The sequence below is a fragment of the Stegostoma tigrinum genome, chromosome 10 (genome assembly GCF_030684315.1).
Source record: "Stegostoma tigrinum isolate sSteTig4 chromosome 10, sSteTig4.hap1, whole genome shotgun sequence".
NCBI lineage: Eukaryota > Metazoa > Chordata > Chondrichthyes > Orectolobiformes > Stegostomatidae > Stegostoma > Stegostoma tigrinum.
In genome coordinates, this window is record NC_081363.1 from 192,727 (window position 1) to 207,785 (window position 15,059).

A 15,059-nucleotide genomic window follows, 5' to 3' on the forward strand; every position below is an offset into this window, starting at 1 on the left:
TGATTCCACGCTCGGGTGACATAGAACATTACAGCACAGTACAGGCCCTTCAGCCCTCCATGTTGTGCCGACCTGTCATACCGATCTCAAGCCCATCTAACCTACACTATTCCACGTACGTCCATATGCCTGCCCAATGACGACTTAAATGTACCTATCCGTGACTATCCATGTGTAGTTTGCACATTCTCCCGTATCAGCATGGGTTTCCTCTGGGCGCTCCAGTTTCCTCTCACAGCCCGAAGACGTGCAAGTTAGTTGCACTGGCCTTGCTGATTTACCCAGTGTTCAGGATGTAGAGGTTGGGGTGCATTGGCTATGGAAAATGCGGGCTACGGGAATACGGTAGGCAGACGTGTCCAGATGGGATGCTCTTCGGAGGGTTGGTATGACCTTGTTTGGCCAAATGGCTTGTTTCCACATCATGGAGATTCTACGATCATACAGTTCCTTGCTTCAATTTCAAGGTTATGCACAGCTCCTCCTACTCGCTACCCTCTCAAATCCTACAGCATAAACCATTCAGTCAGATTATCTCTTCATCAACGATACACAAGGAAATATAAGAGTAGCTTACCCCTTTTAACTCTGGTATAATTTTGGTGAATATGCACACCTTCCTGATGTGTAGAAGTCACAGCTCATTGAAGTTACTCCAGATGGAGTCCAGTTAGAATTCTGTACAATAATAATTTCCAGTCTTTGTGAAATAAAAACATTAAGGTCTAATAAAGATGCCATACCACAATCCAAAACTGAATACCACCTGTTCATTTTGCTGGCTCACTTAGTCATTTTGGAACTGTCTGTTCCCATTAACACTATTAACTGTACCACTTCATTTCGTGCTCCCTGCAATCTTGGCTAAAACGACATTGTCTTTTGTTACCAATTCATTGATAACATTAAATCAAGACATTTGGCAAAGGGCAAACACTTCAAGTAAAAACTTTATTAAAAGATTAAAACACAACAAATGCAATAGATACACTGAAACAGATTAATGTGAAATGTAATAATTAATACATTGCATTAACACTGAGTTTTGGATTTTCAAAACAGAACAAGTAGTGACATCTGTAAAAATCATTTTGAGTGACTTTTTTGGTACCCAACAAATCAGAGCAAATGTTCACATATCGCTCCTTCTCATCAGTTCATGGGATGTTGCCCATTCCTAATTACCTTTGAATTGAGTGGCTCCCTTGGTAACTTCAGAGAGCAGTTAACAGTTAATCTCACATTGCTGAGGGGCTGGAATTACTTACTGGCCAGACCAGGAGAAGCCAGCAGAATTCCTTTCAGAGACAACAGGAATTTCTTTTACCTTGTGTCATAATGGGATTTCAATCCATGTCCATATTCCCATGTTACCCTGGGCCTCTGGAATATTAGGTCACTGACATGATAACTATATAACTGCCTTCCCTCCTTGCTGTAAACATTCATGCCAGTTTCCATCAGAAATGTTGACTTAAGTATTTCATTAGAGGTGCGTGGATTTCCATTCTACATATTGTTACATAGATTTTCAAAGTTAAAATGTTAAACACCAACAGAGGATTTTGAACAGGAAATAAATGCATGTTTATCCACACTGGTTATATTATATTAGAGTACAGTAGAAGAGGTTTCTTTTAAGACTGCTTAGTCTAAGCTTTGTAAGAACATCTTACATTAATAATAGTTAGGCAACTAAATATTATGTTATTATTTGAAAATAAAAATGCTGATTCAAATTTGCCACTTCTTTATTTTTTAGATGTGAAAGGCTTGATACCAGGCTTATCAGAAGCGTGCAGTGTTTGTTGTCAAAGCTTAATGTCAGCAAGGAATTTCAGATAAAGGCTCAAAATAAAATCTGCATTTGCACTGTGTTGGTCCCAGAATCAGACGGTAAAGCACCTGTATTAAAAGGGCAATATTACTATGGATATGAATGATATTTTTGCTGTATACTAATGACCTGGACTTGGCTACATGGAGCAGAATTTCAATGCAGATGACGAAACTAGAAATATATTATGCCCGAGGAAGACAGTAACAGATTCCAAAAAGAGATAGATTGGTGAAAGTGGGAAGACACGTGGAAGATACAATTTAAATGTAAGGAAGCTTTCAGTGAAGCATTATGGAACAAAAATGAGGAGGTGCAACACAAATGGACTTACAATTTGTGGGGAGGCATATAATTAAACATTTCAACAAATTTTAAGGAGTGTCTTGAAGGAAGATGGACAAGTACAGAGGCAAGTGCATGTAGGGAGGGAATTCCACAGCTCTCCGCCCAGACAGTTAACAGGTCAGTGGCCCCCAATGGTGAAGTGACTAAAATTCAACATATGCAGGAACTGAAGGTGGAAGGTTATCGAGATCCTGATGCAATGGAGACTGCAGGAGTTCGGGAGGAGCAAGGCCATCAGAATCTGAAATCCAGGATAAGAATACTGAAAACAAGGAATGAGTAAACTGGGAACCCATTCAGATCAATGGGAATAGGAGTGACTGGTGAACAGGATTAGGCTAAGTTGAATATTAAAATAAAACAAAGAACAGCAGATGCTGGAGATCTAAAAATAAAACAGAAATTGCTGGACAAACGCAAGGGGAAAAAAAAAGATACTATCCTTTGGTTTAATCTTAGAGGAATAAAGTACAGAAGCACAGAAGTTACATTCAACCTTTATAAATTATTGCTTAGGGCCCAGGAGTCCAATTGATGGACAAGGATTCCTTAAGTGCACCCCGGACTGAGGAACTTCAGCTATGAGTAGAAATTCCAGAAGCTGGGATTGTTCTCTTTAGTGCACAAAATATTAAAGAGAAGATCTAATGAAGGTGCTCAAAATCATGAAGTGGTTTTGGTAGTGTAAATAAAAGAAAACTATTTCCAGGTGTGGAGGGATTAGTAATTAGAGGACACAGATTTAAAACAACGATCAGGTGTGACTACATATAGGAGTTGAGTTGTGAAGATATGGAATGCACTGCCTGAAAAGATAGCGGAAGCAGATTAAACAGTAACTTTCAAAAAGTGATTTGGATAAATACTTGAAAAGTGAAAATACCAATTTGAAGGAAAGAGCAAGAATAGAACAACCTGTGGAATTCTTTCAAGTACTGCCACAGGCAAGATGTTTCTGCTGCTACCACACCTCTCTATCACATGACTGAACCTGAGTCCCAGGTAATTTTCATGATCAGACATCAACAGCACAGTCTGGACTGAGATTTCTGATGGAACACCCTGCTACATACTTTTTAAAAAAAGACCAAATTACACATTTATAAACTACTTCACGCACAGATTAGAATGATGCATTCCTGATAATTTCCAAAAACCAGAAAGATAAATTGATGGTGAAAAATATGAAGTATATCTCATCTTAGCAATTCAGGGAAGTTACATCCCTCATACGTCTCCAGTTAGATTTAAAAGTGATCAGCCCAGCTGTGCGAGATGGGGGCTGGAACCCTGAACCTCAGCCAGAAATAAATCAGAAATTGTTAGAAGTTCCTTTGAAATAATTTACTTTTATTTCGTACATAAAATAATTTATTTTTGAAAAGGCCTAATGCTTGCAGGGAAATACTGGCAAATAGTCTTTATGGAGTCCTCACCTCAAGCAGGATTGATAGGATTCCAGAGACATAAACAATCAGCTTCCAGACCAATACTTTTAAAATAATCAAGCAACTTCTACCGGAGCCTGTCAGGAAGCAAAATAAGACAGTATAAATCCTGTCACCATTACGAATAATAGGACAACGAAATGAGCTGTGCTTTTCTGCATCACAGTTTAAAAGAAAACTGTGTGCAAAGTTAGGTCAGGGTGCTGGTTATGTTGGAGGGGGTCCCTGATATCTCAGTGTCAGGTAGAAGGAGCGAGCAAAGTTGTTCACCACACTGCAGCTGTCCTGCTCCTCAATCAGTGGCAGTAAAAAGGCAAGCAGCAGCAAGAGGAGCAGGAGCAGCTGGAGAGGGAGTGCTGCACAACAGGCACGGGACAAATAATGGCAGATCCCTCGTGATGTTTCCTGAAAAATAGAGTGAAATTGTTTAGAAGGCACTGTACGAGATTTCACAGTTAATGTCAAACACACAAACACTGGAATTTATCATTAACATCATTTTAATATTGTAAAGCAGCATAAACCATTAAAGAAATCACTTTTCCAGTTAAAATGTGAAAAATTTGGAACTATTACTGAAATAAGCTTTGCCACTTGAATTTATGGGCCACGAATTAAGACTCACTGGGAACTTGCTGTGCACATAGAAGCAGGCTTGGTCATTCTTGATGGACCATAGCTGATTATCTGCCACAATACCATCCCTTGACATCACTCATAGCTTGAAATCTACCAATCTCTGTCCTGAAACCAGCTCAACAATTGAGCTTCCATAACCTTCTGGGATAGAACGTTCCAAAATGTCACCATCCTCTGAGTGTAGAAATCCCTCCTCATCTCAGTCTTAAATGGCTTGACTTTTATTCTGAGGCAGTGTCATCTGGTTCAAGGCTCCACAGGCAGGGAAATATCCTTCCTCCATCTATACTGTTGAGCCCTTTGAGAGTTAGCTGTCATATTTTGCACACAGCAATGTGGTTGACTCTAAACTGCCCTCTGGGCAATTAGGGATCAGCAATAAATGCTGGTCCAGACAGAAATGCCCATGTCCTGTGAATGATTTTTTTTTAAAATGGCAGTACAGCACTTTGGAACATCCTGACATTATTAAAGATGCCACATAAATGGAAATCTTTGCGCCAAAGTCCAGCATATGGTTAAAAAAGATTATAAAATTATGATTCACCCTTCCTCAAATTCACTGCAATGTTGGGATTGCTTTCTGGTGGCACTTAAAATGTTAATAAAGGGATGGAAGCAGGTCCAATGGTGTTTCAGTGGGACAAAACATGCAATAAAAAAGGAATTTTTTCTTGAGATGAGGAAAGTTATGTCAAAACGAGATGGAAAACAAATTTAAAAAAAATAATTGAACCAGGAGGACAGAGGCTAATGCTTTCCAAACACATTAAAATCCTCATGTTTCAAATGGAATCTGAGCAAGGGGAAGCACGAAGGATTAGTCGACAGGAAAACGGTGACTCAGTGGTTAGCACTGCTGCCTCACTGCACCAGGAACCTTGGCTCAATTCCATCCTCAGATGATTGACTGTGTGGATTTTGCACATTCTCCCTGCGTCCGTGTGGGTTTCCTCCAGTTGCCCCAGTTTCCTCCCACAGTCAAAAGATGTGCAGGTTAAGTGGATTGGCCATGCTAAGTTGTCCATAGTATCCAGGGATGTGCTGGCTCAGTGAAACATGTGGCTGATGTGTTGGCTCGGTGAAACATGTGGCTGATGTGATGGCAATAAAGGGGAATTGATTTGAGCTTATTATTGAATACTAACAGGAAAAGAGGAGGCCATTCTGTCTATTGCATCCATGCTAGTGGTCTGTTGAGCAATCCAAACAGTCCCATTTTTCCCTGCAAGCTTATTTCCCTCTAACAGAAACATAGAAAACAGAATACATGAACACCCAATTTTGGAAAATAGAAATACCCAATAATGTTCACCCCATTTTATACTGAAATTATTCACCATCTCCACTTCCACCACACTCTCAGGTAAGTTTCAGATCCTTATCTTGCACAACTTTTAAAACAAGAACTTCCACATATCCTTGCTGCATTGCTTATCCGAAGCCTTAATTCTGTGTTCCCTCATCTTTGTACCATCACTTAACGGGAACAGCTTTACTTTACATTCACATAATTTGTCACTGACTTGACTACTTCTATCAAACCTTTCCTCGATCTACTTTGTTTCAAAGAGAACAAGCCCATCATCTCCAACTTTGTTGATGATTTCCTCTCAGTGCCTGGAAATGAACATTTCCCAGAGCCAGCGGCAGAAGTGTTACAAAACCAGAGGCAAAACGAAGCCATATCAAAAAAGGAAAATATGAACTTAGAGAGAGCTTGGTCATGTTCCTAAAAATACCAAGAGTGGCCCATTCCATTTTCACACAGTGAGAACCCATGGCAATAATAAAAAGTACTGGGCACCGAAGTTGGATGCTGAAAACTTTCCTGGGGTTCTCAATGTTGTACAAGGAAACGAGGACCATTGATTTGACGTACAATGCCTCTAACAACAAACTGGCTAGGTCAAAAACAAGAGTTTAAAACTACATAGTTCTAATCAACAGTACTCCCATCAGGCAGTGATATGAGTCTCACTTTGCACTTCCCCTCAGTCAGAGGTACCATGCTGACCCCTAAAGAGGAAGAAATTAGTCACAGAGCCATAAAGATGTACAGCACAAAAAGAAACCCTTTGGTCCAACTTGTCCATGCCGACCAGGTATCCGAAATTAATCTAATCCCATCTGCCAGCATTTGACTCATATCCCTCGAAATCCTTCCTATTCATACACTCATCAAGATGGCTTTTAAATGTTGTAATTGTACAAATCTCCACCACTTCCTCTGGCAGCTCCTTCCATATACACGTCACCCTCTGTGCGAAAAAGTCGCCCCTTAGGAACCTTTTAAATCTTTCCCCTCTCACCTTCAAACTATGCCCTCTAGTTTTGGACTCCTCTACCCCAGGGAAAATACATTTTATGTTTAGCCTATCCATGCCAGTCATCATTTTATAAACATCTATAAGGTCACCCCCCAGCCTCCAACTGTCCAGGGAAAATAGCACCAGCCTATTCAGCTTCTCCATATAGTTCTAACTCTCCAACACTGACAACATCCTTGTAAATCCTTTCTGAACCCTTTTGAGTTTGACAACATCCCTTCCTATTGCAGGGAGAACAGAACTGAATGCAGTATTTCAAAAAAGTTAAAAGAAAAGGTCAAAGAAAATTCAGAATAAGTATGGTGCGTGCAGCAAAAATCAGTCTGCTATTTGAAGAACAATTCCAGCAGAGAAAACTGCTTGGTTACACAACTTCAAGACCTGGACAGTGTGGCAGAGCTAATGGCTACATCCTCGAAGGAGAGGAACTGGAATTCTACCTGAAGATGATCAGAGTCCAGAAGGGCAAATAAATGGATGATTTGGAGTTGGGGACAATGTACAGTGTGTTAAAACTTGCAGATGACACTAAGGTGAGTGGTAGAGCAAAGTGTGCAGAAGACACTGAAAGTCTGCAGAGGGATATATATAGTCTAAGTGAGTAGGCAAAGGTCTGGCAGATGGAGTACAAAGTTGATAAGTGTGAGGTCATCCATTTTGGTAGGAATAACAGAAAAATGCACTGTTTTAAATGGTAAAAAATTGCAGCACGCTGCTGTGCAGAGGGACTTGGGTGGCCTTGTGCATGAATCGCTAAAAGCAGGTGAAGCAGGTAATTAAAAAGACAAATGGAATTTTGTCTGTCACTACTAAAGAGATGGAGTTTACAAACAGGGAGGCTATGCTGCAGATAATAAGGTGTAGAGCTGGATGGACACAGCAGACCAAGCAGTATCAGAGGAGCAGGAAGTCTGATGTTTTGGGCCTAGACACTTCTGAAAGGTCTAAGTTTTTTTTTCCCTTAAGGGTTTAGGCCCAAAACATCAGTCTTCCTGCTCCTCTGATGCTGCTTGGCCTGCTGTGTTCGTCCAGCTCTACACCTTGTTATCTCAGATTCTCCAGCATCTGCCATTCCTGCTACCTCTGAGGCTATGCTGCAGCTGTATAGGGTCCTGGTGAGGCCACACACCTGGAGAACTGTGTGCAGCTTTGGTCTCCTTACTTGAGAAGAGATATACTAGCACTGGAGGGGGTGCACAGGAGATTCGCTCAGTTGATTCCAGAATTGAGAGGGTTGGATTATGAGGACAGACTGAGTAGGCTGGGATTATACTCATCGGAATTCAGAAGAATGAGGGGAGATCGTATAGAAACATATAAGATTATGAAAGGAATAGGTAAAGTGGGGGCTGGGAGGTTGTTTCCACTAGTAGGTGAAACTAGGACTAGAGGACATCGCCTCAAAATAAAGGGAAGCAGATGTAGGACTGAGGTCAGGAGGAACTTCTTCACCCAAAGGGTCATGAGTCTGTGGAATTCCCTGCCCAGTGAAGCGGTTGAAGCTACCTCACTGAATGTTTTTAAGGCAAGGCTCGATAAATTTTTGAACAGTAAAGGAACTAAGGGTTATGGTGAGAGGCGGATAAGTGGAGCTGAGTCTCAAAAAGATCAGTCATCATCTTATTAAATGGCAGGGCAGGCTTGAGGGGCCAGATGGCCTAATCCTACTCCTAGTTCTTATGTTCTTAAATACAGTACTCTTAGGAAAATGTGATTTATAAACCATTTTTCACCCAAAAAGAAAAGATATGGTTAAGGGTGAACAAGAGGTGATGTTAATTGATTGCCTTTGAACACAAGAGTACAGCAAGATCTGTGGGATTAGTCAAGAAATCTGTAAGACTGCACATGCATGAATAACATTACATTGATACACAGAAAATGGGAGGAGAAGGCCATTCAGCCCTTCAAGCTTGCTGTGCCATTCAATATGATCATGGTTACTCATCCAATCCAATACCCTGTGGCCTGCTTTCTCCTTGTATCCTTTGATCCTTTTGGCCCTGTGAACTATACCTACCTTCTCCTCAAAAACATTCAATGTTGGAAAGTGGGAGGTTATGCATGAGGGCAACAAGAACAGAGGTATAAAGTACTTTCTAAATGGAAAAAGGCTTCAGAAATCTGAAGCACATGGAGACAAGGGAGGTCTTGTTCAGGATTCTCTTAAGGTTAACAAGTAGGTTCTGTTGGCAGTTAGGGATGCAAATACAATATTAGCATTCATTTCAAGGACGCTTATGGGTATGGAAGGTTTGAGTTATAAAGAAAGGCTGGGACTTCATTTCACTGGGGTGTAGGAGGTTGACAGGCAACCTGATAGTTTATATTTCGCATTATTCTGTAAACGTCAGCGTTCATGTTAGTTGCCTTTTCCCTGGGATGGGAGATTTCAAGTCTAGGGGGTATAATATAAGGCGAGAGGAAAGAGATTTAAAAAAGACACGAGGGGCAAGTATTCTATTCAGAGGATGGTTCACGTGCGGAATGAACTTCAGGATGAAATGATTGATGAGAGTACAATTATAACATTTAAAAGGCATTTGGACAGATACGTAAGTAGGAAAGGTTTGGAGGGATATGGGCCAGGAGCAGGCAGTTGGGACTAGTTTAGTTTGTGATTATGTTTAGCATGGACTGGCTGAACTGAAGGATCTCTTTCTGTGCTGTAAGAGTCCACGACAAAAGCAGAGATGGACTGCTGAGGCTGTACAAGGCCCTGGTCAAACTGGGTTTGGAAAACTGAGAAGGGCCGGCATCTGAAGAGCAATGTGCTGGCACTGGAGTCTACAGGAGGTTACAAGAATGATTCTGGAGATGAAGGGATCATCATATGAGAGGCGTTTAAGGTCTCTGGGTCTGTACTGGATGGAGCTTAGTAGGATAAGGGGGAATCAGATTCAAAATTACAGAATACAGAGGGGCATGGGCAGAGTGGACTTGGAGAAGGTGTTTGCACTAGTAGGAGAGCAGTCACAGCCTGAGATCAACGGCCACACCTTTTAGATAGAACTGAAATGAGGAGGAATTTCTTCAGCCATAGGGTGCTTAATCTGTGGAATTCATTGCCCCTGAAGGCTATGGAAGAAGTGATGTAGCATCACTTCCTTGCTTTTATACTCTATGGCTCTACGATGATCCCTTCATCTCCAGAATCATTCTTGTAACCTCCTGCAGACTCCAGGAGAAAGGGGTTGAGAAATACTTCAGCCATGACTGAATGGTGGAACAGACTCAGTGGGCCAAATGGCTTAATTCTGTTCCTCTATCTTATTGCCTCGGGGTGAACACTGTAGTCCAAACTGGTCTGACCAATGATTAGTAGAGATGTAACATCACTTCCTTGCTTTTATACTCTAAGGCTCTACTCACATGCCCAAGGATCCTATAAGCCTTCTAAACTCTCAACTTGTCTGGTCACCTCTAAATAATTATGTATGTGAACCCCGAGGTCCCTCTGCTTCTGTAATCTCCTCAAAGTTATATCATTGAGCTTGTGTTATGCGTTTGTGTTTCTTCTAATGAAATGCATTACTTCACACTTCTCTCTTCGTACGCATGGATAATAAGTCACGCATGCTTCTGAATAAGTCACATTCAAAAATGGCCATTAGACTTGAATGCACTTATCAAACCTAATATCGTAACGGGAACTCTTCAAACTCGGAACCATTCTGGGAAGCAACCACTGAAATTTCCTCACATCCTTTCTGAAGTGGAGTGACCAGAACTGGGTACAATGCTTAAGCTCAAGGCCTAGTCACAGCCTTATAAAGCTACAGCATAAATTCACTGCTTTGTACTCAACATCACTTCATGAAGTCAAAGATCACGCTTTGCAAACTACTCTCTCAAAACAGGCTTATCGCTTGCAACAATCTAAGTACGTGAATGCCCAGGTCCTTCTGTCCTTGTCCTCACCATAAAGAACTGTCATTTAGTATAGTATCAGAAAAAAGAACAAGATTAGACCCATCGTCGCCTAATAATGCAATTACATTGGTGGTGTTAGAATTAACCAATGTTATCTTGACAAATAGAGCTATTCTCACCACGAATGCAATGATCCCAGAAAAGTAGAGGCAATGATTTTGGAACTTAAGGAAACAAGTTTATACTGAGTTTGAGAGAGTTGAACAGCATAATCGGATAGCAGTAACAGGATAGGTCAGAGTCAGCATGGATTTACGAAGGGGAAATCGTGCATGTCTAATCTTCTGGAATTTTTTGAGGATGTAACTATGAAGATGACAAGAGAGAACCAGTGGATGTAGTGTACCTGGACTTTCAGAAAGCCTTTGATAAAGTCCCGCATAGGAGACGGGTGAGCAAAATTAGGGCACATGGTATTGGGGACAAAATACTGACTTGGATTGAAAATTGGCTGGCTGACAGGAAGCAAAGAGTAGTGATAAACGGGTCCCTTTTGGAATGGCAGGCGGTGGCCAGTGGGGTACCACAAGGTTCGGTGCTGGGACCTCAGCTGTTTACGATATACATTAATGATGTAGATGAAGGCATTAAAAGTAATATTAGCAAATTTACTGATGACACAAAGTTGGGTGGCAGTGTGAAATGTGAGGAGGATGTTTTGAAAATACAGGGTGACTTGGGCAGTCTAGGCGAGTGGGTGGATACATGGTAGATGCAGTTTAATGTGGATAAATGTGTGGTTATACACTTTGGCAAGAACAGGAAGGCAGATTACTATCTAACTGGAGTCAACTTAGGTAAAGAGGAAGCACGAGATCTAGGTGTTCTTGTACATCAGTCAATGAAAGCAAGCATGCAGGTACAGCAGGCAGTGAAGAAAGCTAATAGCATGCTGGCCTTCATCACAAGAGGAATTGAGTATAGGAGCAAAGAGATCCTTCTGCAGCTGTACAGGGCCCTAGTGAGACCGTGCCTGGAGTATTGTGTGCAGGTTTGGTCTCCCAATTTGAGGAAGGACATTCTTGCTATTGAGGGAGTGCAGCGTAAGTTCACGAGGTCAATTCCCGGAATAGTGGGACTTTCATTTGTTGAAAGGTTGGAGCGACTAGGCTTGTATACTCTTGAGTTCAGAAGGATGAGAGGGGATCTGATTGAAGCGTATAAGATTATTAAGGGATTGGACACTGTGGAGGCAGGGGGCATGTTTCCGCTGATGGGAGTCCAGAACCAGAGGACACAGTATAAAAATAAGGGGTAGGCCATTTAGAACAGAGTTGAGGAAAAACATCTTCACCCAGAGAGTGGTGGATATATGGAATGCTCTGTCCCAGAAGGCAGTGGAAGCCAACTCTCTGGATACTTTCAAGAAAGAGATGGACAGAGCTCTTAAAGATAGTGGAATCAAGGGTTATGGGGGTAAGGCAGGAACAGGATACTGGTTGTGGATGATCAACCATGATCATAACGAATGGCGGTGCTGGCTCGAAGGGCCGAATGGCCTACTTCTGCACCTATTATCTATTGCCTACAATTATGAGGTGGATAAGAACTTTAAAAGTCTGATAATACATACAATGCTTTTAGAAAAATTTAAAACTACTTTCTGCAATCAGAACCCATGTGGAAAATCCAAGGATAGCAACAGCAAGATAAGCAGCTTTACAGCTGACAATTATGAACTTATCCATGAACATCGTTCTGTCACCCTCACCATAAAGAACTGTCATTTAGTATAGTATCAGAACAAAGAACAAAATTAGACCCATCGTCGCCTAATAATGCAATTACATTGGTGATGTTAGAATTAACCAATGTTATCTTGACAAATAGGGCTATTCTCACGCCTATGCAATAATCCCAGAAAGTACAGGCAACGATTTTGGAACTTAAGGAAACAAGTTTATACTGAGTTTGAGAGAGTTAAACAGCATAATTCTGATGTGGATAAGAGCTTTAAGGTCTGATAATACTTACAGAGATCGTAGGAACTGCCGATGCTGGAGAATCTGAGCTAACACGTTATGAAGCTGGATGAACACAGCAGGCCAAGCAGCATCAGAGGAGAAGGAAAGTTTGACATTTTGGGTCGAGACCCTTCTTCAGATAATACTTGATAATACTTATGATGCTTTTCGAAAAATTTAAAACTTCCTTACTTTCTGCAATCAGAACTCAGTGGAAAATCCAAGGATAGCAACAGCAAGATAAGCAGCTTCACAACTGACCATTATGAACTTATCCATGAACATTGTTCTGTCACCCCAGAAGTTCAACAGTAAAAGATGAGAGAGTGAAAGCAAGGCAACTAGCCAGGTAGAGAATGGACAGAAGGGAATGCCCCACAAACTCCTCCTCAGAAAATTGCTGAGTCTGAGGTGAAGTTCAAAAGCTTAAATGTTTCTGTTACTATAAGTTCAGAATGTTGGACATTGTGAGGTAAGCCCATGGGTCCCACCGGAGCTCATAAAAATGTGTCAGAGAAGGAACACAAAAAGGCAATACCTCAGAGCAGGCTGTAACTCTGGCTATAACACACAAGGCCAGAGGTGAATTCTATTGTTTGCAAAGCAATGTCAAAGGTAGATGAGAGGTATGCAGGGTTTTTATCGAAAGAGAAGGTGACACCTCTTCACGTGAAGTAGCTGAACCCCCTAACAATACGGAGAGACAACACAGTGTGGATGTGGTACACATGGATTTAAGTAAGGCGTTTGATAAGGTTCCCCATTGCTGGCTCATGCAGAAAATAAGGAGGAATGGGATAGAAGGGAATGTGGCAGATTGGATTCAGAATTGGCTGACCCTTAGAAGATGTTCAAGGATAAGTTCATAATAGTCAGCTGTACTGTGAAGCACCATAGGTGCTCAGTTACAAGTGGTGTACCACAAGGATCTGTTCTGTGTCCTCTTCTATTTGTGATTTTTGTGAATGATTTGGATGAAGGAGTGGAAGGGTAGATTAGTAAGTTCGCAGACGATACTAAGGTGAGTTGAGTTGTGGATAGTGCGGAAGGCTGTTCTGGGTTACAAAGGGACATTGATAGGATGCAGAGCTGGCCTCAAAAGTGGCGTTTAACCCAAAAATGTCTGGGGTGATTCATTTTGGAAGGACAAACTTGAAAGTAGAATACAGGGTTAACGGAAAGATTCTTGGCAGTGTAGAGAAGCAGAGGGATCTTGGGGTTCATGTCCACAGTTCCCTGAAAGCTGCCACCCAGGTGGATACAGTTGTTAAGGCGGCATATAATGTGTTAGCTTTCATTAATACAGGGATTGAGTTCAAGAGCCATGAAGTTATGCTCCAGTGATACAAAACCCTGGTTCGTCCCCATCTGGAGTATTGTGTCCAGTTCTGGTCGCCTCATTAAAGGAAAGATGTGGAGGTGGTGGAAAAGGTACAGAGGAGATTTACCAGAACGTTGCCTGGAATGGAGGGAAGGTGTTACCAGGAAAAGTTGCGATCGCTTGGGCTATCTCTTCAGAATGACAAAGGATGAGAGGTGACTTGTTACAGGTGAACAAAATGATCTGAGATTTAGAGTGCACGGCCAGAGACATTTTCCAGGGGTGTAGGGAGCTATTATGAGGGGGCACAGTTTTAAAGTGAATGGAAGTAGATATAGGGGAGACATCAAAGTTAGGTCCTTTATTCAGAGAGCAGTAGGCGCATGGGATGCATTGCCAGAGAGGGTAGTGGAGTCGGCCTCATTAGGGGCATTTATGCAACTTTTGTGAGGCATATGGATGATAGCATAAGTTAGGGCTCGAGGTTAGTTAGACCTTAGGTTTCGGGTAAAAGTCGGCACAACATCATGGACTGAAAGGACTGTACAGCACAGTACTGGCCCATGTTCTATGCTCTTTCTCTGGAGGAAGAATTGATATTCCCCCTCAAACAGGGGGAAATATCAGTCATCTCAACTGTTACACATTGAATACTCAAGTTAAATTTTGTTTGTTAAATAGGACGTTCCAAGATTTTTAATGATGCTTTTGGGAACTCGTCTCCACGTTACCATGTAAGTACAAATTTTTAACCTTCACATGTCCATGAAACTAGACTCAGAGGCAGCTAGGTATGGGTTCTGCAAAGAATTACAAAAATGGGTCTTCTAATCCAAAGAGGTACTGTTCAAATGCCAATCAATTACTACATGGCACCAGCACAAAGCAGAAAGCCGCCCCTTCACGTAGCTTCTCAGCGAGAAATCACGAACAAGAAATGGCACACCATAACCTGTCAAAATTGGTAGGAAAAGATCAAACCAAATCTAGCACACTCAAAAGATTCAAGGAAACATAATTACCTTTCTGAATTCAATAACTTCATCAGGGCCTCGAGCCTGAAACAAATATTAAATAAAGTACAACTTTTAGTTCAGAAAGGCATCATATATCAGCACAGTCTATATGGGCTAAAGGGCCCATTCATGTGTTGCATTGCTCTTCTTATGAGAAAACAGCAAAATACCAGATCAATGGAGATCAACTACCTGGCAATGCATTATAGACACCAGGCATTAT

General features: G+C 41.5%; 1 protein-coding gene and 1 pseudogene across 3 annotated transcripts in view; one reads left to right on the top strand and one right to left on the bottom strand.

The window, feature by feature from the left end:
- Positions 1 to 986: 986 nt before the first annotated feature.
- Positions 987 to 15,059, bottom strand: part of syne3 (spectrin repeat containing, nuclear envelope family member 3) — a 94,925-nt gene continuing 80,852 nt past the window's right edge. For 2 of the 3 annotated variants that reach the window (XM_059648865.1, XM_059648867.1), the window contains 2 exons: positions 14,843 to 14,878; positions 987 to 4,038 (listed from right to left, as the gene is read on the bottom strand). In XM_059648865.1, coding sequence (XP_059504848.1) covers positions 3,841 to 4,038; positions 14,843 to 14,878 — 234 coding nt within the window. In that variant the 3' untranslated portion in view covers positions 987 to 3,840. Of the gene's footprint in view, positions 4,039 to 12,509; positions 12,563 to 14,842; positions 14,879 to 15,059 lie in introns of all 3 variants that reach the window. The other variant, XM_059648866.1, reaches the window with a different exon arrangement.
- On the top strand, positions 5,899 to 7,075 carry LOC132210051 (small ribosomal subunit protein eS8-like; annotated as a pseudogene).